Source organism: Nanorana parkeri, unplaced genomic scaffold (assembly GCF_000935625.1).
Source record: "Nanorana parkeri isolate BGI_ZX_2015 unplaced genomic scaffold, ASM93562v1 scaffold334, whole genome shotgun sequence".
NCBI classification, from domain to species: domain Eukaryota; kingdom Metazoa; phylum Chordata; class Amphibia; order Anura; family Dicroglossidae; genus Nanorana; species Nanorana parkeri.
In genome coordinates, this window is record NW_017306602.1 from 763551 (window position 1) to 785715 (window position 22165).

General features: G+C 44.3%; 1 protein-coding gene across 1 annotated transcript in view; it reads right to left on the reverse strand.

Moving 5' to 3' along the window:
* ULK1 (unc-51 like autophagy activating kinase 1) overlaps positions 1–19795 on the reverse strand; it is a 91243-nt gene extending 71448 nt beyond the window's left edge. The window contains exons 1-3 of the mRNA XM_018558357.1: positions 19640–19795; positions 17797–17889; positions 17670–17711 (exon numbers count right to left, since the gene is read on the reverse strand). Of these exons, the coding sequence (XP_018413859.1) occupies positions 17670–17711; positions 17797–17889; positions 19640–19729 (225 nt within the window). The 5' untranslated portion in view covers positions 19730–19795. The remainder of the gene's footprint in view (positions 1–17669; positions 17712–17796; positions 17890–19639) is intronic.
* Between the last annotated feature and the right edge of the window lie 2370 nt (positions 19796–22165).

Consider the following 22165-nt stretch of genomic DNA (forward strand, 5'->3'; position numbering starts at 1 on the left):
TTCCATCAGGACACTGAGCTGAAAAATTTCACGACTGTCAGTTGGATGTTTGCAGCTATTCACTATCACTATGCGAAGACAAGACTCAGCAGATGGAGTATACACAGATTATGACCGAACAATACTTCCTGTACTGTACACACAGCATGAAGTGAGAGCAAATGTCTCCAAAGTTAGGGAAATCACTTCTTACACAGTCATCACTGGAAAAAGTGTCTCCATTCAAAGAGTTCCCATTCATTTCTATTCTGGTAACACCACACAGACAACAAAGAAAACCAAAGGTTTACTTACACACCCTCCCAACACACACACACTATCCAATGGTACAAATGGATTGCGATATACTTTAAGGATTTCACATAAAAAAATGTGAGCACCAACAACTTACGGAATTGTGCAGGGGGTCACGTGTTAGTATATTAAGCATTCAAAGATAATCTGTTCCTTTGAGTTAGGGGATATTTACTACAAACCATTTAGCCTCCTCTCAGTAAGCAGAATGAAGCCAATTAATTACCAGGGCTTAGCACAGACAGGGGACTGAGGTGATTATAGTCCTGACAGTGCCACCTGTGACCTCATATTACCTATATCCTGAGCAGGACATCTGCTGGCCTTTGCTAGCTCCAGGGGAATTTCACAACACAGCTACTCAGATTACCCCGTATGGGACAATGACAATGTGTGAATAGGGGGTGACCATAATACCTCTACACTCACAACGGAGACCCCCTGCCACAATACCATTCTCCTTCACTACTACAATGAAGTCATGTGACAAGGTCTCACAATCCAGCATCATTTATCATACAGTTCAGTAGCCATTCTTATGTCAATACAGTAAAAAAAAAGAGCAAGTCCATAAAAGAAAAATAAGGACTGCCTACTGATATATATTTTAAATACCGCCAAAGCCATGTTGAAGCAACCCAATCAACCTGCTACCCCCTGCATGCAAGGGTAACTGTTAATTTTGGTCCAGGGTGGAAAATAAAAAAGATATACTCACCTGAACCTCCATCCTGCCTGGCTGCTAGACCGGTCCCTGCAGCGGTCTAAGCCCCATTGACGTCATCACATGTAATACAAGTCCATTGACTTATATTATACGTGAAGATGCGAAGGAATATACCACAGCCAGAGCGGAGAAGGAGAGAGCTGAGCAGTTACTGCCGCAGGACTGAGGTTCGGGTGAGTATATCTTTTTTTTATTTTACACCCTAGACCAAAAGGAACATTTAACCCTTGCAGTGCGGCGGTAGCCTGCTGCATTGGAATCCCAATGTTCAGGCATCATTTTGATAACCTAAATAATTTAAAGTGGAAGTTTACCCTAGAATTACTCAATGAACAATAAACAGCCATATCACACATGTACAGTATCTTGATAAATGCACAGCACCATGCTTGACTTCTGTCCATGCTCTGGTTGTCCAGCAATCAGCACCGGAAACTGCCAGCTATTACCAGCGATACCAAGCAACTCATGGCGTCGCTCAGCCCCTCTCATGTTATCTATGAGGAAGAGTGTTAAAGCAGTTTGTCGTCAAGCTTTAAATTCATGGGATGCAGATGGCATAAGGGGGCGAATGACGCCATGAGTAGCATGATGTTGCTGGTAATAGCCAACAGTTTGAAATGCTGATTGCGGGACAACCATAGAGCGGAGAGACGTCAGACATGGTGCCTGTGTTATATGGCTGTTTAATGTTCATTGAGTAATTCCAGGGTGAACTTCCACTTTAACTAATTAAACTGTTTACACAGAACAGTTATTAGCTACGAATTATTCATCCTTCCCCGATCACAGGCAGGAAAAAAGACATCACACAGATTTTTGGCCATTAAACAGTTTGACAAATACTAGTTACCCCATTTAAACCTGAAGTGACATTACATGTCTGTGTTTCTTTATCATCATCAAATACTTCGTACTTGAAAACTTGAAACAAATGATGAAGAATTGGCAGCCTGTCACTCAAATAAAAATTGTGCTGTCTAATACCCAAACTGTGTTGATTTTCCGCAAATCTGGGCCTTCAATACCATTGTGTTTTTGGATTTTAGACTTCACGAACAGTGACTTGCAGAACTCTGGGCATATAAAATGCAGTGGAGTTACCCCCCGCAATACAAGGGTTAAGTGCTCCTCTTGTCTAGGGAGTTAAAATAACAAGGATGTAATCACCTGAATCCTGGACCCGGCTGGCTGCTAAACTAGTCCCCGCAGCCTCTCTCCCCTCCGCACCAGCGACAGAATATCTCATGGTGTCCTCACGTCCAATACACTGTATTGGACGTGATGACTTACAGGACCTTAGACCAACGGAGTGAGGGAGAAGCGAGGCCACAGGGACCAGTCTAGCAGCCAGCCGGGTCTGAAATTGGGGTGAGGATATCTGTTAGCTGCCTAGACAAAACAAGCGCCATGTAGTGTGGGGGTAGCCCCACTGCAAGGGTTAAGTTTTCATATGCCTAGAGTGCTTTAAAGAGGACGACATGCAAAGGACATATATACACCTCACTAACACTGACTTAAAGAAGACATATACATTCCTATAGCTGAGCTTTTTCCATCCCTGACTTACTATGTCTTGTTCTGCACTGTCTCTGTGTAGACGTGGCCACCTTGGCAGATGTAAGGCTTTGCTTCCTTATGTCAGAGCTGCCCCCTCTTATGACTGGAAATCTGATGAATGGAGGAGGAATGATCATGAAGCAGCAGGGATGGTGTGGGAAGCAGTTTCACAAATGAATGAAGAAGTAGGAAGATGCTTGCACTACAGGTCCACAAATACAGTTTCCAGAAAGCAGTACAGTAGTGACATCATTCCTAATGTCACGAGACCAGCAGTGCCTTAGATGATCTCACACTGCAGGTATACAGCTATGAGGCTGTAGGCACAGGAGCTTCTATCCCTCCCCTTTCCCCTCCCCATATCAGGAAGTGTACTGCTATTTTTCAGTAGTAATTCAGACAAAAAGGTAGTCTTGTCAAGGTCTTAATAAGGCACAATAAAGTTTTTAGCTGTTCCCTATACAAAGCAAATCTTCACTTCAGGTAACATAAAATATTTTACATTTCTAATTAAAAATCATGTCATGCTTTGATATGTATTGTATACACTGCGTGTCATGTCTAAATATACAAACGCTTGAGCAAATTATTCTCAAAAGTAAAAAAGTGACTGAAAGTGATTTGCATGTAGCAGGTGCTACAGGTTCAGTGCAAATGCAGCAGACACTCATCCATCATGTTGTGCCTAATTTTGCTCAGCATCTGCTCGAAGATTTCATTTTCATAAAATGTATTGTTTTGTTATTACCCTGAAGATTTCTCTCACTGGCAACCAGGATGTTCTAAAAAACAATTCTAGATCCCAAAGGCCAAGCTAAGCAGCAACCATTAAGTACAATTACCTGTAGCCTCCTCTATCTCCGAGTCTGACTGCTATGGATCATTCTGTTAGTGATGTCATGGTAGGACCACGGGGTGGGAGGACAATAGAAAAATGACTGCTTTCATCAGAGGAGCATAAATAATAATATATAAATGGTTTGAAGCTGACCTAGGCCATGGCCTATATGGACTGTGCAGGTATTCAGCCCTGACTGCTTGGGCAGATGATGGACTCGTACTTCTGAACCCTTCAAGAGTGCTGTATGAAAGAGAGGCCTCACCTTTCTATGGTGTGATAAACCTCTAAATAAAAGATCCAGATTACATACTGCCTGAGAAACTGAGACCTAGTCTTGTTTAGTTGTTTATTAAGCACCGCATTAGATAAAATTAGATTCATAATAGTTAAAGGATTTTCACTCATCCTCATAGTTAGAGCTGAGCTGTGACAATGAAACTGTCACAGGTCGGCTCTTTCGATCGGGAAGTGAGCGAGCACATACCGTCACTCGCTCACTTACTGATCATCTCCCTGCAGAGAGCGGTAACTGTCAGTCACCGCTCCCCGCAGGGATTCCCCCCTCCCGTCTCTGATCCTCCAGCCCTGAGTGGGGGAACGGATAGGGGAGGAGGTGGGCACCGCTGGCTCTGCCTCTAGATAGGCAGAGCCAGCTGTCACTCACAAAGCTGGGTGGATCTCGACAGCATTCTTGGGATCCTTCCCGGCTGCGGCGCTCTCAGTATTGCCTGCGATATACTGAGCTTTGGGTCCGGGGAGGACGCTAGTATATGTCCTCCCGCGACCCTAAAGAGAACTATGGGGAAAAACACTTACCCCATAGCTCTCTTTAAAGCTACCCACAGACATAAGAAATAAAGAAGTCAAATCTTTCTTCACGGAAGGCTAGCCATAAACCACATTGTGCCATTTCAGTCCAGCTGCTTTTGAAGTGTCATGTCCCTGTAATTACAAGCAACCATCTCTTCGGCTTGATATCGGCTTGTCTATAGCTAACCCAAGAGAGAACAAGGATGTTTGTATACAAACTCACTTTATGTTTTATGAAAGTTAATAAAAAAATGGTATACAACATGTATGTGCCCATTAGTGTCAGGCGGTGGGGGGGGGGAGGTGATGGTGGAGCATGCAATTAAAGCAGTGGGAAGTGGGTAGAAGAGACAGCACCGTAATACAGGAGAGTGAAGCCGCCCTCTGCATCTCTCTGCCCCGCTCTTAGCAACTTTGGACGCTCCGGCCGGTGTCCTGCCCAGCTCCTGGCAACCAGTGACATCAGTGGTTTTCAAGAGCTGGTTGGGACACTGGCCAGAGCGGTGCTGGGCAGGGAGATATGCATGTCCCTTATACATCTCCCCGCCCCGGCTCTTCGCTACCTGGGACAGTGTGGCCAGTAAGGGGGCTGCAGGTACACTGCAAATATTGTGCAGCAAAGCGGCCATGCCACTCTTCCTGCCGCCCCCAACCCCACCACATGACCCAAAGAGACAGCTTCAGCATACCTCATTAAAAAGGACAGCCCTACATGTGCATTTCCAGTACCTAAAAGCATCTGTTTAATATTAACCGACACCGCCAAGTGTGTATATTTTAAACACAAATACTGGAATTATCTTTTGTACATACGATTAATCCCAAATTTTGCTGAGCAATGTTAAGTGTATACATAACCTAAGGCTAAAGAATGCCTAGCTAAAACTGTTGGGACACAAATTGCTGGTGGTCTTTTGTCTTGCTGCAATAACGGAGTATCTGGTGTTAAATCTGCAAGGCTAAGTCTTTAATAAATAGGATCTGTTCTACTCAAGCATTTGTTGTGTCTGCTCTGGTGTTTGATGTGAACACAGCTGACCTAAATCCTTCAGCCTGTCCTCATGCAAACCCGCTCTTTGGAAACACAATAAGATCGCAGTGCTGTCAATCAAGCTGTAAGGTAGGACCAGGAAACAGGTGCAATGGCCATGTACATAAAAACTCTATGGCAGCAGGTTAAGCTGCCCACACACCTTGCGATAATCGTGGGAAATCCCGCGATCGTACAATTATCTCAAGGTGTGTGGAAGGCATGCGACCTCTCCTACTGTAAGGTTGCACGACTTTTATCTTATGAACATGATTGAAAACCCGCCGAGAATCGTACGATTGTTGGCGGGTGTGTGGCATGTTCGCAAGATAAAAGCCGCACGGGCCGGTGTGCGCAAGCACACACTGCCCGTTTAGCATTGCGGTCATCGGAAGATGGGCAGATCGTACGTTTTTTTAATTACCTTACAACCATCGCAAGACAAAAGTCTTGCGATGGTTGTATGGTGTGTGCCCAGCATAAGCCAGGTAAAGCATTTATAATATAAAGCATGCACTTTACTTTCCTCTTGGTTTCATACTGCTGGCTGCTCTTGCTGAAAACGCGCCATGACATTTTTGCACAAACATTCTTTGTTGACAGCTATGACGAATCTTTAAGAGCACAACAAAAGAGCTTTACAATACATAATATTTTCAGGTTTTGTTTACATACCAACGCTGCCCATCTCCAAAGGACATGAAAGAAATGTCGGTATGGGCTTGTGACACTATAGACTGGCTGAGGCCTATAATACCCCTCCTGACATAAATAGTTCCAATGGGCATTTTTCCTGCATACAACCAATGTGTAGTGAGCGGCAGTGAAATCCATTGTTTGGACATGCCTAACATACACCTGTTACCAGACTACTAAAGTAACAATGTCAGGCAATATCAAGTAACATAAGCTTCTTATGTCCTCCTGACCAAGCAACATGAAGCAGGAATCCGGTTGCTACAAGCACCACAGACAGTTCTTCTTTCAAACGCTTTTGATAAATCCCCATTTTTTATAAATAAAAACATTTCTCATAGTTACTACATAAAACAAAAACACAAAAAAACATAACAAAATGATTTTACAAGCTGAGAAACTATCTTAGTAAACCATGAGCATTAGAGAATCTGTATGAAAAGCACTTTTAGAAGTATTTATATTTAACCAACAGGAACTCCTCCATTATGTGACATAGTTACATCGTTATATTACAGAACAGCTATAATGTTGATGGAGAGCTGGGGGTATGGGGGTATGGAGTGCTGGAGATATGGGTAGGCGCCCCAGCTAGGTATGTTGTCTGGCATGAAAACTTTTCCTAGGCAGCACTCCAATGCAGTCTTTCTCAACCAGGGTACCTTCTGGCTTCCTCAGTGGTGACTTGAAATTTTGGGATGGTAGGACTCTGATGTGAAGGGGAACTCTGATGTAAAAGGGGGGGGGGGAAAAGGGGGGGCTACTGATGTAAAGAGGACTCTATTGTGAAAGGGGGGACTCTGATGTAAAGGAATGAACAACACTTTTGTTGTGTTTTTGTGTGGGGTCCCCCCCTTAAGATCCACTACATCTTAGACTGGGGTGCCTCGAGATTTTGCTTATATTTTATGGGTGCCATGACTGACAAAAGGTTGACAAATGCTGCTCTAGCAAACAAGGGCTATGGCTAGGCTATGGTAACAGTTTGACTAAAGGCATATAATGCATTTTGGGGGTTCCAAAAGGCACCCTTTATCAGGGCATAGAATATACTTGGGGGTTCCAAAGGGCCCCCTTCATCAAGGCATATGATGCATTTTGGGGGTTCCAAAGGGCCCCCTTCTTTAAGGCATATGATGCATTTTGGGGGTTCCAAAGGGCCCCCTTCTTTAAGGCATATGATGCATTTTGGGGGTTCCAAAGGGCCCCCTTCTTTAAGGCATATGATGCATTTTGGGGGTTCCAAAGGGCCCCCTTCATTAAGGCATGGGGATGCTGGATTAGGCATAATCTGGAGAGTAGAAAATAAACTTAGATTGGAAAGCCTGCTCCTGGTACTGGTTTGGCAGCCATAACTCCCCATACTATGGTATGGTCTATAACAAATACTTAAAAAAAAGATTCCGATCACAGCTGGGACTTCTATAACATCATACAGTGTTTATCTTGTTCTGCCTTTTCTGAATGAATTCTTATTTGCACCTTGTATTATTGAACCATATGCCCCTGATAAGCCATTAACTATTAATCCAGACATCTCTTCTGACAGTGCGGCACAAGTTGTTCACCTGCAGCAGGTGAGGGGGATGGAGTCACCACAGGAAGTTACATGTAACAGCTGGTAAAGGAAATAATATGGCAACTGTTCTTTGTTCTCTTTTTGCTTACTGACATCTAACAGCTGGCATGTCCAGTAAGGATAGCATGTCAGAAATAATGATTTGCTTATTATCGGCAGACATCATTTTTCTTTAAAAAAAAACTTAGTCTGATGATTTTAATGTTTTAATTCCACCGGCCATTTTCCAATATCAAAAGTTTAGTGCACACATAGTAGACGAACAACAAAAGTGATTGTTTTAGGACCGATCAATTGCCCCATATACCACAATCAGCCTGAGCACGGTTCAAATCTTGAAAGTACATCTGATCCTTCAAAAAGGATTGAAAACAATACAAATGGCAGTAAAAAGATTGATAATTGCTAGATCTGACCAGAATACAGTGGGGCAAAAAAGTATTTAGTCAGCCACCAATTGTGCAAGTTCTCCCACTTAAAAAGATGAGAGAGGCCTGTAATTGGCATCATAGGTAGACCTCAACTATGAGAGACAAAATGAGAAAACAAATCCAGACAAATCACATTGGCTGATTTGGAACTAATTTATTTGCATTTATTTCATATGACCGGCAATGAATTTCAGCTCGTTCAGCAGGAATCGCCTGAAATTCGCTGTGTCGGTGACCCCATTCCCTCGGCAGAAGTCTATCATTAGATCGACTTTTGCCAAAGGAAAATATTAGAGCGAACAGTGCTTGCAGCCAATCTTGGGCAGTACAGTGGCGTAGTGGTTAGCGCTTCTGCCTTGCAGCACTGGGGTCTCTGGTTCAAATCCCGGCCAGGTCACTATCTGCAAGCAGTTTGCATGTTCTCCCTGTGCTTGCGTGGGTTTCCTCCGGGTACTCCGGTTTCCTCCCACACTCCAAAGACATGCTTGTGGGACTGATGTGAATGTGCAACTATGTAAAGTGCTGCGTAAATTATCGGTGCTATACAAATACCTGTAATGAATAAATCTGGCAGCCGCTGTCAGAAAACAATAGTAGCAGTGGGGGATTTTTCCATCCATGCTCTTCAGCATGGCTGAAGGAATCTGTTATATTTTCTTTGTTTAGTCCACAGGTTGAACATAGGCTCCACAGGCTTTAGATTGGGTTCACACCTAGGCATATCGAATATGCGCGTTTGTTGCGTGATTCGCTGTAAAAACGCGCATTTCCGAGGGCTACCTGGCTGTATCCCAATGGATGCGCGCGACAAAAACGCCCCAAAGAAGCTCCTGTACTTCTTTGGGCGTAGTGCGTTTTGTACCGCGTTCATACGGCCTGTAATACGCCTTGGTGTGAACCATACCCATAGGAAATAATGGGATTTCGGTGTTTGAGCGTTTTGCAGAGCGTTCAAACGCGCTACAAAACGCTCAGGTGTGAACCGGACCTTAAACTACACTTGTGAGCTGAATAAAAGGTATTACACTTCTACTGACAATGAATATCACGCATTTCCAATCCTGAAACTATGGGGCCTTTTGAGATGCAAATTACAACCAGTTCTTGGTATTGTTTCCATTGCACTCCTAAATATTCTAGCCTTTGATGGGTGGCCTGACTACCAGGATTGGTAGAGGTGGCCCAGAGTTAGCACCCCTGGAAGGTGGACACAGTTTGTGAGAAAGCCCTGATTTTCTCGGGCACACTACAGGAAATCAGAAAGGATGTGATATTAAATGGAAGTTACACTTTAACATTTCTGGTCCATGGGGTTGCTTTAAAGCTGGCCACTAGCACACAGATTTTGATATGCTAGTTCTATAAAACAATGGTGTAGTGTAAGATGCTACCAGGAAAATATTGCTGGTCTGCACGAATCAAACTTGAGTGTGCGCGTCTAGCTTTAGGGCTTGTTTACACCAGATGCATTGGGGCTGGGCTGGCAACCTTGCCCAGAGCAGTCTAAACGCATAGGCAAGGGAAAGAGCCTTGTTTTCAATGTGATCAGTTCAGTTCACACCATCATCTAAGTAGAGGCTATGAGGCAGACTTGACACTTGTAGCAAAGAGAATTCCTGAACATTATTATGAGTAATCGTAAGCTGGTAAAACAGCCAAACCAAGCAGAAGCCAACCAACTGACTAACTGAATGAATTAACAAACACATGCGCATTTATTATCAGCAGCCTTATTTTTGGTCTCCTCGCTGACAGCTGAACAGCAGCGCGTCTGGGGTTCATTAAATATAACAAGCACAAAAGCAACTTGCCAACCAGCCAATGCCCTTTGTCATTTAATCTCCCTACAGAACTGGCAAGAGATTTTTTTTTAGGATGTTCCATGTCAACAGTATTTAGGAAAGGAAAGCTTGGGGTTGAGAACACTTTAACCACCAGAATCATATCTACCGAAGTATCATTTGCATTTATTCACCTTTTATAGCACTGACACCAGTATTTAGTCACTTCTCACTTAAACGGTCAGCTCGTTTTCTATAGGTAAAGGAAAATAACTCAGTAATCCGTGCATGTAAATGTGATAAGATGAGTGAGGACTGAAGTATCTCAGCTTCATAGCACACAACTGACACTAGGCTGAGTCATAACCTTAAAAAATAATTGCGGCAACCTTGCTGAACAACACCCTTCCACCTTCAACTGTTGCCAACAACACAGCAGTCTTTATACAACTATTTTTCCTGTGGTCTTTCTGATCAATTCATTGCGTGTATAATACATTTATACATTTCCCTCTCTTACTCTAATTCTCCGGTGTTATCATTTGAAAAAAGAGAGAGGATCAGGAGGACCCCAAGAATTAGAATTCATGATTATACCATTTAAAACCTATAGTACGCAATGTTATTTCTGATGTCTCACTGAGCTCACCTGGGATCCTGGTGTTTTTACCACTAAGAAACAAAAGTAAATGACCCTATAACCATCATAGGGCAGATGAAGAATACTAACTGGCAAAGCAGTCCCATTTTGATTGAAGCCTTGGTTCACACACTGTTTGATGTGCGCTGCGCCATCCGTGAGTATCACTGCGAGCACCATCATTGTGATTCGGGCCGGAGACGCTGTGAGGAGTGCAGGGGGACATATTGGACTTTAATACTGGTTCACACCCAGGCGTTTTCGAGCAGTTCAAAAAGCGCTTTTAACTGCCCAACACAAGAAACCCCATGATTTTCAATGGCCCTGGTTCACACCTGAGCAGAAAAACGCCAGACGCCCAACAAAATACAGGAGCTTCTTTGGGCAGTTAAAAGCGCTTTTCCTCCCCATAGACTTCTTTGGAAATGCCCAAAAACGTGCAACAGAGGCATGTTGCACATTTTCTGCGAGTGTTTTTTGCACGTTTATACGCGCGTTCTTCCATTGCCCCCAATGGTTTATAAGCTGCGTCTTCATGTGCGCGCGTTAAAACACGCATACACATGTGCAAACGAGCAAGTAACCGCATGCTGCTAACGCGCTTACAAATGCGCAAAAACAGTGCCGCCTAGGTGTGAACCAGGGCTAAAATTTGTCTCGGATGAACATGCTTTACCAAGAACTACACATGAGGAGACCAAACTTTGTAGTGCCAGGACCTGCTGCTGTGCCTTATAAAAATTGCCCAAATGGATAAAACTGTCCTATGCCAGCTAATGACTTTTTCTCACTGGAAAAAAAAACAGGTGGGATCGTCTCCTGAGATTTTCTAAGTGCTTCCAACATCTGTTACTCATTGTTACCCTGTAAGGAGAACCTTATTGGCCCAATCCTCAATGTACTTGGCCAACAATTGCTGTATGGGAGTGGGTTGTTTATGGCTACCCCAACACTAAATGACAACATACTGTAATCTCTGCCACTTGTGTAAAGCTAAATTGGGTGGCAAGTGAAAGACTTTTCGGTCATTCTTAAAAAAAACAATTGACTACACCTACCGTAACCTTATCCATTCTCCTCTCTGCCCGCAGAATTTTGGGCACCTGTAAAAATTTCCTAAAGAAGCTCAACCCCTGTTATACTTTGATTCCCATTCAGAAATGTTATAAGCATTAAAATATGGGTCACCTAGCACCCACATCACAATTAGAACAACCCTACTCTGGAAGGCACCAATGGCAGAGTCCAATGCTGCAGGTGGCATTTGTGAACTACAGAACATGTCTATAGCGATCTAGACCGGGGCAAGCAGCTCTTTAGTAGTAGATGACAGTGGCATACACTATGACAGCAACCAATGACAGCAACCAGTCCCTAGAACACCTCCATGCATGAATACACTCATTTGTATAGAAGTGAGTGCAGTTGGTAAACCGTGGATCGCAGATATGTTATCTTCTCAACCGCACACAGTGTGAATCATTAACAGGTACTTTGGGTTCAACGTTTTATCTCATTCTCAAGGGTCTTATCACAGACTTTACAAAAGATATATGTAAACACAACAGTTTAGTAAAGCTAATTGTCTCTATTACGGGACGAATAACATTACAATGGAACCGGAGAAGACTCTTTTAAAAGCAGTAGAGAATCTTATTGATTGCTATGGCCAAATGCTCCAAGTCTGCTCCAGTTTTATCACATCAGCTCTTCACTGTTTTTGCATTTAACCCGAGTAGCCCTGAACCGGGAAGTGAGCTGTAAGTTGTTCTATCAGCCAGGATGATTAGTAAAGTGATTGTATACAAAAACAATAGGTCTTATTACTGGCCATACGCTGGTAGATTTCTGTACTAACGTTCACATGAAAAATCTCAAAGTAATATTCAATTATGCCACAAGAGACTCGACAAATGCCATTCCAAATGAATAGAGCTGCCCAAAAAAAAAAAAAAAAGCCACATCGTTACTACGGTTGAAAAGAAAACACTCTTCAATTTGACCCCATTACTGATCAGTAGGGATGCACCGATACTAGTACTCGCCCAAATGCTCTCATACCTTTCCCGACACTGGAACTTCTGGTCAGAGAGAGATTGCCTCTGACCGGCAGTGCCGCGGGGGAACATGGAGCCGGCTTCATGCTGTTTGGCTGGCTCCATGCTGATTGGCTGGGAAGCCGGCTTCCCAGCCAATCAGCATCAAGCCGTCCAAACAGAACTGATAATATGGTGACACAACCTCCACCCTGTAGACACCTCATTCCCCTCACATCGATCCTCAGCACCAGTCATTAATGTACCACAGATGTCCCGCAGCCAGCTGGGCAGACACCGCTCTCCAAGCTCTCACAAATCTGCCCATGTCTCTTGTGTGTACAGTGCCAGCACCGCATGCTTGATGTTGTTAAAGGATGTCTGAATGAGAGCGCTGGGCAGTCTGCGCATGCGCAATAGCAGGCTGAGGGCCGATCACACGGGCGCTGTACACACAGGAGACGTGGGCAGATCCGGAAGAGGTTAGAGAGCTGTGTCTGCATAGCTGGCCGTGGGACATCTGTGGTATGGTTAACCACTGCTGTTGAGGATCGATGTGAGGGGAATGAGGTGTCTTCAGGGTGGGAGGTTGTGTCATCATATTATCAGATCTCTTCGGCCGGCCTTGATGCCGATTGGCTGGGAAGCCAGCTTTCAGGTCAATCAGCATCGAGCCGGCCAAACAGAATGGAGTAATGAAGAAGCCGGGCAGTGGGTAATGACACGCTGCTTGGCTCCCCGATTGCCCGGGAAGCCGGCTCTATGCTACCGGAAGTACAGACGATACTCGGTATCGGTGAGTACCGAAATATAAACCGCAATCGGTGCATCCCTACTGATTAGAAAATGTAATGAGCTTTCCAATATAAATTCTATTGGTGTATGGCCAGCCTTAAGGTGCCCATACACCTTGCGAATAGCGCACGATAATCACGGGAAATCCCGCGATCTTACGATAATCGCAAGGTGTATGAAAGGCGTGTGAACGTTTTTACTGTACGGTCGCACGTCTTTTGTCGAACCAGCATGCTAGAAAACACTTGTATGATTCTCGCCGGGTTTCTAGCCTGCTCGTTCGACAACTGCGGAACGGGCCGGCGTGCACACTGCCCTCAGCGGGGCAGGCTTTTCGATGATCGCAAGTACGATCTGCCTGTACAAGATGGGCGGATCGTACAAGCTTTTAATAAGCTCACGACCATCGCAAGACAAAAGTCTTGCGTTGGTCGTAAGGTGTATGGGCACCTTTACACTCCATATTACTGTAAGAAAAGCAGGCAAAAGTGGCAAGTGGCTCTGACTCCCAGTTTACATGTAATTATCTCTAACAATTCAACATGCAGGAAAACAAGTCCTTCCCAACAAACTTTTCATGACTTTAAATGAATCACTGAATTCAATGAATCAAATAAGAATATCCAAATAATGACTAATGGAGTTATTCACATGCTCATGCTGAGGTAGTGATGTAAGTGTTGTCATGTGTTGCATAATAAAACAGGTTTACAGCATGCCTAACATTAAGCAAAACACAACAAACTAAATGCCTTTGCGGCAGGTGCCTGGAACAGACGTGCGCACTGTAACTTTTATTTCATAATTACACATTTAAGTGGATGAATGGGAGCAGCATTAACATTACTGCATGATACACAAATACAGAATTCAAACCACACACTTTGCAGGGAATTTAGACTTTCCCTGCCAATATGCAGGCTGTCCATGTAGTGTGTTCACTGCACGGGTAGAGAGAGGCATGTGAGCAATGTGCCAGGTTACCGGCAGACAGTTCATATCTCATATGCCAGGTCCAATCTAGCAGGTTTCTACAGTATTATGAAAACATGCAGTGACCCCTTTGCTAATTGGGTGCTCTGGTGTTCTGTGAAACAGAATCTGGAGCAGGACAGATCCTTTCTCAAAGATGCTAGGCGAAAAACTAAGCGGTCTCTAGCGAATAGGAGGTTGGCCACCATCAGGGGCTGCCTCTACGTTGTGCTTTTGTTTCTTTGCCTAGCATCCTACTCCTGAAGGTGGCGTTATAACCCAATGGTCAGATTCAAGATCTCCACATCAATAACTGGAAGAGAAATTGCATTGATGGTATAGTAATATATTACATCAATAATACTGTCAATGTGTATTATTTATACACAAATGTTGGCAGGCTTTGTTGTTGGAAAATGTTGGCCGGCTTTGTTTTATTACAGAAGCTGCTGTCGTCACTCCAACAACATAGACTGGGTTCCATCTGACAATTTCTGACAGCTTTGGTGCCAAGGTTGCACCAAAGTTGTTTTTTTTAGCCATACCTAGTATGCCCAAGGTCTATCAGCAGTGTGCTCTTGTGTTATCATCGCCTGTTTGCATTAGCTGCTAAGCATCTTACATAAACAGTACAAAGTACATTATGCTATATAGAAATATTATATGGCATGTTACGAGACAAAGAACCAGACCACTGGGAAAAATACTTAAGAGAAACTCCCAATTCCATACGATTATTGAACTGCTACAAGGCAATAATCCAGTCGTTTATTAAAAGAGAACTATGGGGTAAGTATTTTTCCCCATAGTTCTCTTAAGTGTCACGGGAGGACATATACTAGCGTTCTCCCCTGACCCAAAGCTCCAGCTCGCGATATACTGGAGACTGCCGCAGCCTGGATGGATGCCGACATTACTGTCGAGATCCACCCGGCTGCGTGAGTGACAGCTGGCTCTGCCTATCTAGAGGCAGAGCCAGCTGTACCCGCCCCCTCCCCCGTCCGTTCCTCCAGTCAGCGCTGAAGGATCGGAGCTGGGAGGGGGGGAATCCTTGCGACTGACAGTCACGGCTCCCTGCAGGGAGATGACCGGAAAGTGAGCGAGCGACGGTATGTGTTCGCTCACTTCCCGATCTATTGAGCCGACGTGTGGCAGTTTCATTGTCACACGTCGGCTCGAACTATGAGGATGAGTGATTTTCACTCGCCTCATAGTTCTCCTTTAATGGATGCAACAAAACAGCTACGGCTCGCGGTATACTGAGCCTAGGGTGGCGGGAGGACGCTAGTTTGTGTCCTCCCGTTACCCTAAGGAGAACTATGGGGAAAAGCCTTAACCCAATAGATCTCCTTTAACTCCGCAGGGTTGGGTTAGTTCTACACAACTTCAACAGAACAGTAGGAGGTCTACTAAAGGTGTCCAGCATGGCTGCTCAACAAGTCCTCAAATTGAAGGGCCTACTTATCGCAGATGAATACTTCTATATTACTAAATGTCCAGAATTTTTTATAATAATTTTCTTAATATGTTCCTTTTACACAAATTAGCAAAAGTGGCAGAAACATGGAGAAAAAAAAAAAAAGCACCTTAGTCAGTCCACATATGGCAGCATCATAGCATGTTGGTATGTCAGAAGACATCTGTATGCGAGAGAATACGTGACCTGCCACAATGTGAGCAATCATTAACATACCAGAGCTTATCGTGTGTCATTATCTCATTGTTCTCTGCATACTCAGCATCTCCCTGGCAGAGTGCCCAATTTGCTTGGCATGCCCCAAATCAAATGCCATGTGCCTAGCACAGTGTTTCTCAACCTTTTTTCAGGTACAGCACCCTTTAAAAGTATGCAAAATCTTGAGGCACCCCAGCCTAATATGTAATAACTGTAAAAAACATGTGGCCCCTACAAAATCCATACCAGACTCTTATCCAAGATAGGTGTGCGATACGGATATGAAGCGGGTTCCCACGCAAAAACACAGGGTTCCCCAACACATCAAAATCCTCCCTTTCACATTAGAGTCCCCCTTTACATCAGGAGCCCTCTTCACATCAGAACCACAACCCATATTAAACGGGCCCCATAGAAAACAATGGGATTGCTTTGGTTGCGCATTGTCACACAATACCCAAAGCGCTTCAAACCGCACTGGCGTGATGGGGGCATAATCAGAGTCAGTGATCTACACAATTTCCTTTCATGCTTCCTTAATATTTACATGTCTCACTACATAGTTGATGGTAGATCTAAAAAAAGATTGTAGAATCAGATTGTATAGTGTGTGGGCAACTCCGACCCTCCAGCAGTTGTGGAACTACAAGTCTCATGGGGCATTGCAAAACTGACAGTTACAGGCACGGCTCACAGGGGAATGATGGGACTTGTTAAAGCACAGCTGCAGTGCCAGAGCTGCCCACCCCGTTGTATAGTGTATTGGCACCTTAAGACAACCCGACATTCACATCAAAATCATACTGTGGGGAACTTATAAGTACTGAAGCAAATTCTTGAACAGTTGCCCATGGGAACCAAATTTGCTTCTCTTTTTCATTTTCAAAGCTTAACTGGACTGAAAAGAGAAGCTGATAGGTTGCCATGGGCAACTGCTTCCAATTCTGTCTGCTACAGTTTTTATAACCCCCCCCCCCTCACCTATGGGCAAAGCTCCCACCAAAACACTTTTGTATAGGAATGTAAAGCGTTCAGTACACAGAGGGGAATTGATCAAAACTGGAGCAGACACAATCTGGAGCAGCTGTGCATGGCAAACAATCAGCTTCTCTGTTTCATTTTCAAAGCTTAACTGAAAAGAGAAGCTGATTAGTTGCCATAGGCTACTGCTTCAGATCCTTCTCCAGTTTTGATCAATTTTCCCCTCAATGTTCACAAACCCATGCAAGCACTTCAGTTTTATTTCTATACACATCCCAGCAATGTGTTATGAATCACGGCTATCAGAATTAGCAAGCTTCTCCTAATGTTCCACTACTCGGGACACGCGTTCCCAATAGCTTGTACACAAGATAAAACTACCACAAATAATCCAGCTAGGACGGCTGCCAAGCGCCGACATCGCGCACAGCCCCTGGGTGTTGTAGTCCCAACCCCTACACCGGCGATCCACACCACAGCGGCTCGGAACTACAACTCCCGAAAGTCTGCGCGCAGCCTGACACCCGGGCGGGGTTTTCTTAGAATTCCGTGACGCAACAGAAAGCGTGAGCCAGTGAGAGCAGAGCAAGGTGGAATGTCAACAAACAAGAAGCCGACCACGTGACAGCGAAGCCAAAAAGGAGACAGTGTACTGGCTCATGGCTGGGAAATGGGGGGGGGGGCTCTTTTAATGAGGTGATCGCCCACTTGCTGAAAACAACACAATTCTCACACAACAAATGCATTGTAAACCGTCATTGTACAAATCACATCTCATACAGGAATCAGTGAAATGATCACAATGCTTGATTATTCATTACCTGGAAGTCATATAAGGCGACAATGTTTTCATGTTTCAGCTCCTGGAATGAAAACATCAACAGTCACATCACATATTCAACCACCAAATCCTAAACTCTAACATGGACAATGCAGACACGGGCTTACCTTCAGGATTTTGATTTCCTTCCCCAGAAGGGTTTGGGACTTGGCCAGGTTTTTCTTATTGATACATTTGACTGCAACCTCCAGGTCCTGCTTCTGTAAATGTAACACAGAATAATGGAGATGATGGGAGACCCTCAGAACAAAGCACACAGTTCAGGGTGATCCTACTTGCCCAGACTTGTCCAGCCCACAATCAGGAGAACACAGATGAACGAGGCTCCAGAAATGTGCCACATGCTGCCTTTCATTTCTGTGCCATGCTGGTCTTCCAAGAATAGCTCTAATCTTAGAAAGCTGACCAGTTTTATAATACAAATGTCCCGATTGAATTGCAGCACCGAGGTCATGTGTTGTCACTGAACATGTGGAATCTACATACTGGAACATTACCTTCCATCCAAAAACATCGCCCTCCAAGTTGTCACAAGCCACTTTAGTAAACAAAAAGAGTGCAACTTTTTAGCTCACTGGTGAGTACTGCTGGCTCCCGGTGCTGGGGTCCTTCCTCCAGTTCAAAATTAGCCCCTCTCTGTATGGAGTTTGTAGCCCTATCCCATGTGTGTGGAGTTCCTTCCATAATCTGATAGGTTAACCAGCTACAGGCTGAATTGGAGGAGTGTAGGACCATTACAGGGGAATTAAACTATCAACGCACTCCAGAGGGAGAAGAGATTGTATCTAAACATATACATTTGTAGATATGAATAGAGTAAGGAAGGTTAGAACCTCTGTTACTTTTTTTATTGTAATACAAACCTTACAGAGTTTATAACCCTTCCCTACTCTTAACTACACTCTGTCTACATATACTAAAACTATTACCCGGGGCTGGACAAATCCCAGGAGCCAGGTCGCCAATGCTCATTACAATTTACAGCTGGCACCCAACTTTTGAGGTTCTCTCTAGTTATTGTCAGTGGAGCGAACTCCTAAAATAACCCTGCTGGCTTCTGGATTCCATAATCATCTGTTTACATACTACTACACTTAGGTTACATATATTAGTATTACTACATTCTGTTTTAGATATATTATAACTATTACTGCTACACTCAGTTTTCTTGTGCTATAACTATTACTGCTACACTCAGTTTACTTGTGCTATAACTATTACTGCTACACTCAGTTTACTTGTACTAGAACTATTACTGCTACACTCAGTTTACTTGTACTATAAATATTATTATACATTCTGTTTACATATACTATTACAGTTACACTCTGTTTTAGATATACTACTACACTCAGTTTAGATTAACTGTAACTATTACAGTCTGTTTACATATAGTGTGCAATCTCAGCTGTAAAAAGACTATGTTTACATATACCCTTGTAGACCGTTATCACCAGGACAAGTGTCCCCATTGGGAGATTTCTCATCTATTCCTGTTCTGGTAACCTCTCACAATTGTGGTCCCCACATGGAAGAGGGGGGTTCCCTTTCTCTAAAAGTCCTGGTGACGTACATCATCAGTGGTTACCAGAACAGGAATAGATGAGAAATTCCCCCAATGGGGACACTTGTCCTGGTGACAACTATGAGGGTATATCATTTTCTTCTTGGAGTCATTTCCTCTGACTTGTGTCTACAGGACAGGAAATGAAGGGAATTATCCCATTCCCCACTCTATCCAAAATAGAAAGCTCTGGCTTTGTATATACCTCGATGGCTCTATATACTGTGCAGAGCAGAGATGACTATCCCAGGGTTATATAGATACAACAAGACGTGTGATTAAACAGACTCATGCCAGGAACAAAGAGACAGCAGGCTGAATTCTGACTCTGTACCAGAATCATGAGATGTAAACACACACACACAGATAAACATCGGGTGCCTTACCTCTTTGTGTCTGCCTTTGAAAACAACAGCAAAAGCTCCATGACCGATCAGGTCTTTCCGACTGAACTCAAACTTGCCCACAGACTCCATGAGCGATCCCTTGAGACAGACAACGACGCTGGGATGGGGTGGAGGTGTCAAATCAGAAGAATTTCGGATGAGGTGAGGGGGAGAAATCAGGAACTGAGGACCAGCTGGAAGAGAAGAGCTGCTCTCCTGTCAACCTCCCTGCTGCTGAGGATTCTTGGGGTCACTGACATGGGCTGCTGCTCCCAGCGATCCAAGCTGCCCTGCTGCATGATAGTGGGTAGAAGTGTTGGATGTCGCCTGGCTGGAAGGGGTGACGGTACCCCTAGAAGAGGAGGAGATAAGGCCCCCCTCTTTGACACAAGCCCTCAAGTGCCATGATGATGATATACGGTGGCCTGATGCAAGCTGTATCCCCGTCCACCTTCACCAGGAGAAGAGAGCCTCTTTGTTTACAGTCCTGGGCTGCCCACTCCACTGTGCCTGCTGCTGTCACTGCTGAGAGCTCATAATAAGGCCCACAGCCGATTGCACAGCGTAGTCCTCTAGCCGCTGGGACGCAGGCGCAGTAGCTAGCAGCAGACGGCGGGAACTGCGCATGCGTATGCAAAGTTGCTGATGCTTTGTTATTGCTGTAACCCGAGTGGCCATAGAGGACAAGGCTGTCTACGTGCGGAGACGGCTCTGTCGTTCCACCTGTTGTTCTACTGCTGCTTTCCTAGGTTCAGCATTGCAGTTTCCTGTAATGGAACCGTTACACTATCTGCAGTTTTTTTGTTTTTTTTTTAGTATTCTGACAGTTGCAGTCAGAATAATAAAAAAAAGGCATAAGACTGCATAGCTAGATTCCTATTGGCTATTTCAATTTGCAATAGCCAATAGCAAACTAGCTATTGCACCCGCCCTCTGCTGCTTTCAATCACCAGAAGAGGACCTGATAGAAAGATTCGGGTCCCCCTCTGCCGATTGACAGCAGAAGTGGGCGGGTGCACTTGCTAGTTTGCTATTGCAAATACCTGTAGGCCATTTGCAAAAGAAGTGAAGCCTGGCCTTAAGAATCATGCAAGTTTTCAAAGCTCTGTACTGTCTTCTTTTTAGCACAGACCATCCATTAGGCCCCTTTCACACGGCGTCCAGTTACATCTGGTTACCCCCAGCTGCGACCAGGTCTGTAAAAACAAATGGATCGAGATCTGGACCTGATCGTGCTGGATCGGGGGTAATCCAATATAAACATGAAACCAGCGAGAAGTCACTCGCACTCCAGCGTAATATCCGGTCAATCTCTTTATTGACTACAGTGGTGTAACATTTCATGCACTTGGACCTTGAATCCAATATAAACAGACAAAAGTCCATTTACATCTGTTTCCCCATAGACCTAACATGGGTCTGGTAATTTCAGTTTTTTCCTCCATCGTAACATCCATTCCGATCAGCAGTGGATCCATGTATGGATCGTACCATGTGAAAGGGGCCTTAGAATAAGCACCCCCTAGCGGTACAGTAGCAAGTACTGTCCTTCTACTGATTCCCCGCACATGTACCGGTGAGCTCATCCAAGGCAACAGGAGACGGAACACACTTCACATGTGTAGATGGACGGCGCTCATTCATGTACCGCTAGGGGGGCACTCATCCTAATGGCTGCTTCATCCTAGAAATAAAACAGGTTGGAGCTCTGAAAACTGGCAGGCTTCACTCATTGTGCAAATGGCTTACAGGTATGGAAAGAGCCTAAATGCATATTTGTAAAATCTGATTCGTTTAGGGTTATGGAATGGTGTTCACGGACGGCATAGGGTATTTTTCTGTTAAGGTGAACTAACCCTTTAACTTGTAGGAGGGAGCTAGACATAGAACTGACATGTGAAACTTTATTACATAGGTTACTTCTATTTGAAATTCCTAGATGGCTCCTCATCCCCAAATTGTTCTTCTAAGATGATCAAGAGTATGTCTAGGCAAAACCTTTGTTTTTGTAGTTTTGGGTAGACCAGGGTGGGATTAGACCTACTATGAAGTTTTTATTGTAGTCTGTGTCCCCACTGAGTAGATTTACCCCATCCATTCATCTACAGAAAGTGGAGACCAAAAAGTCCAAAGAAGGGAAATCCAAAATGTTAGAGTTGTCTCCAGAAAAAATGGGGTAATTGTCCAATGGGGACATTGGGGGCAACTGTCTAAGAGGGGAATTCCACCTCACTTTGGGAGATTTCCGTTAAAGCTGGCCATACACGTATCACTCGATTGCCCCATCCATGTTAAACAGCGTGGATGGAAGAATCTCCTCACCCACAGCTATCTGATTACCGTAATAATAACTGCAGCTAATCCTAATTGTTAAGACGAGTAACCTTTGCAGGACCCCCCACGGCTCAAATTTCAGCTGAGAAAAAACCCGAAATGGAGGGGTTTTAACCCTTCCCTACTCTATCCAAAACTGAAAAACAAGATTTGGCTATGCATACACTCTCAGTCCATCTTTTTGAATCAGAA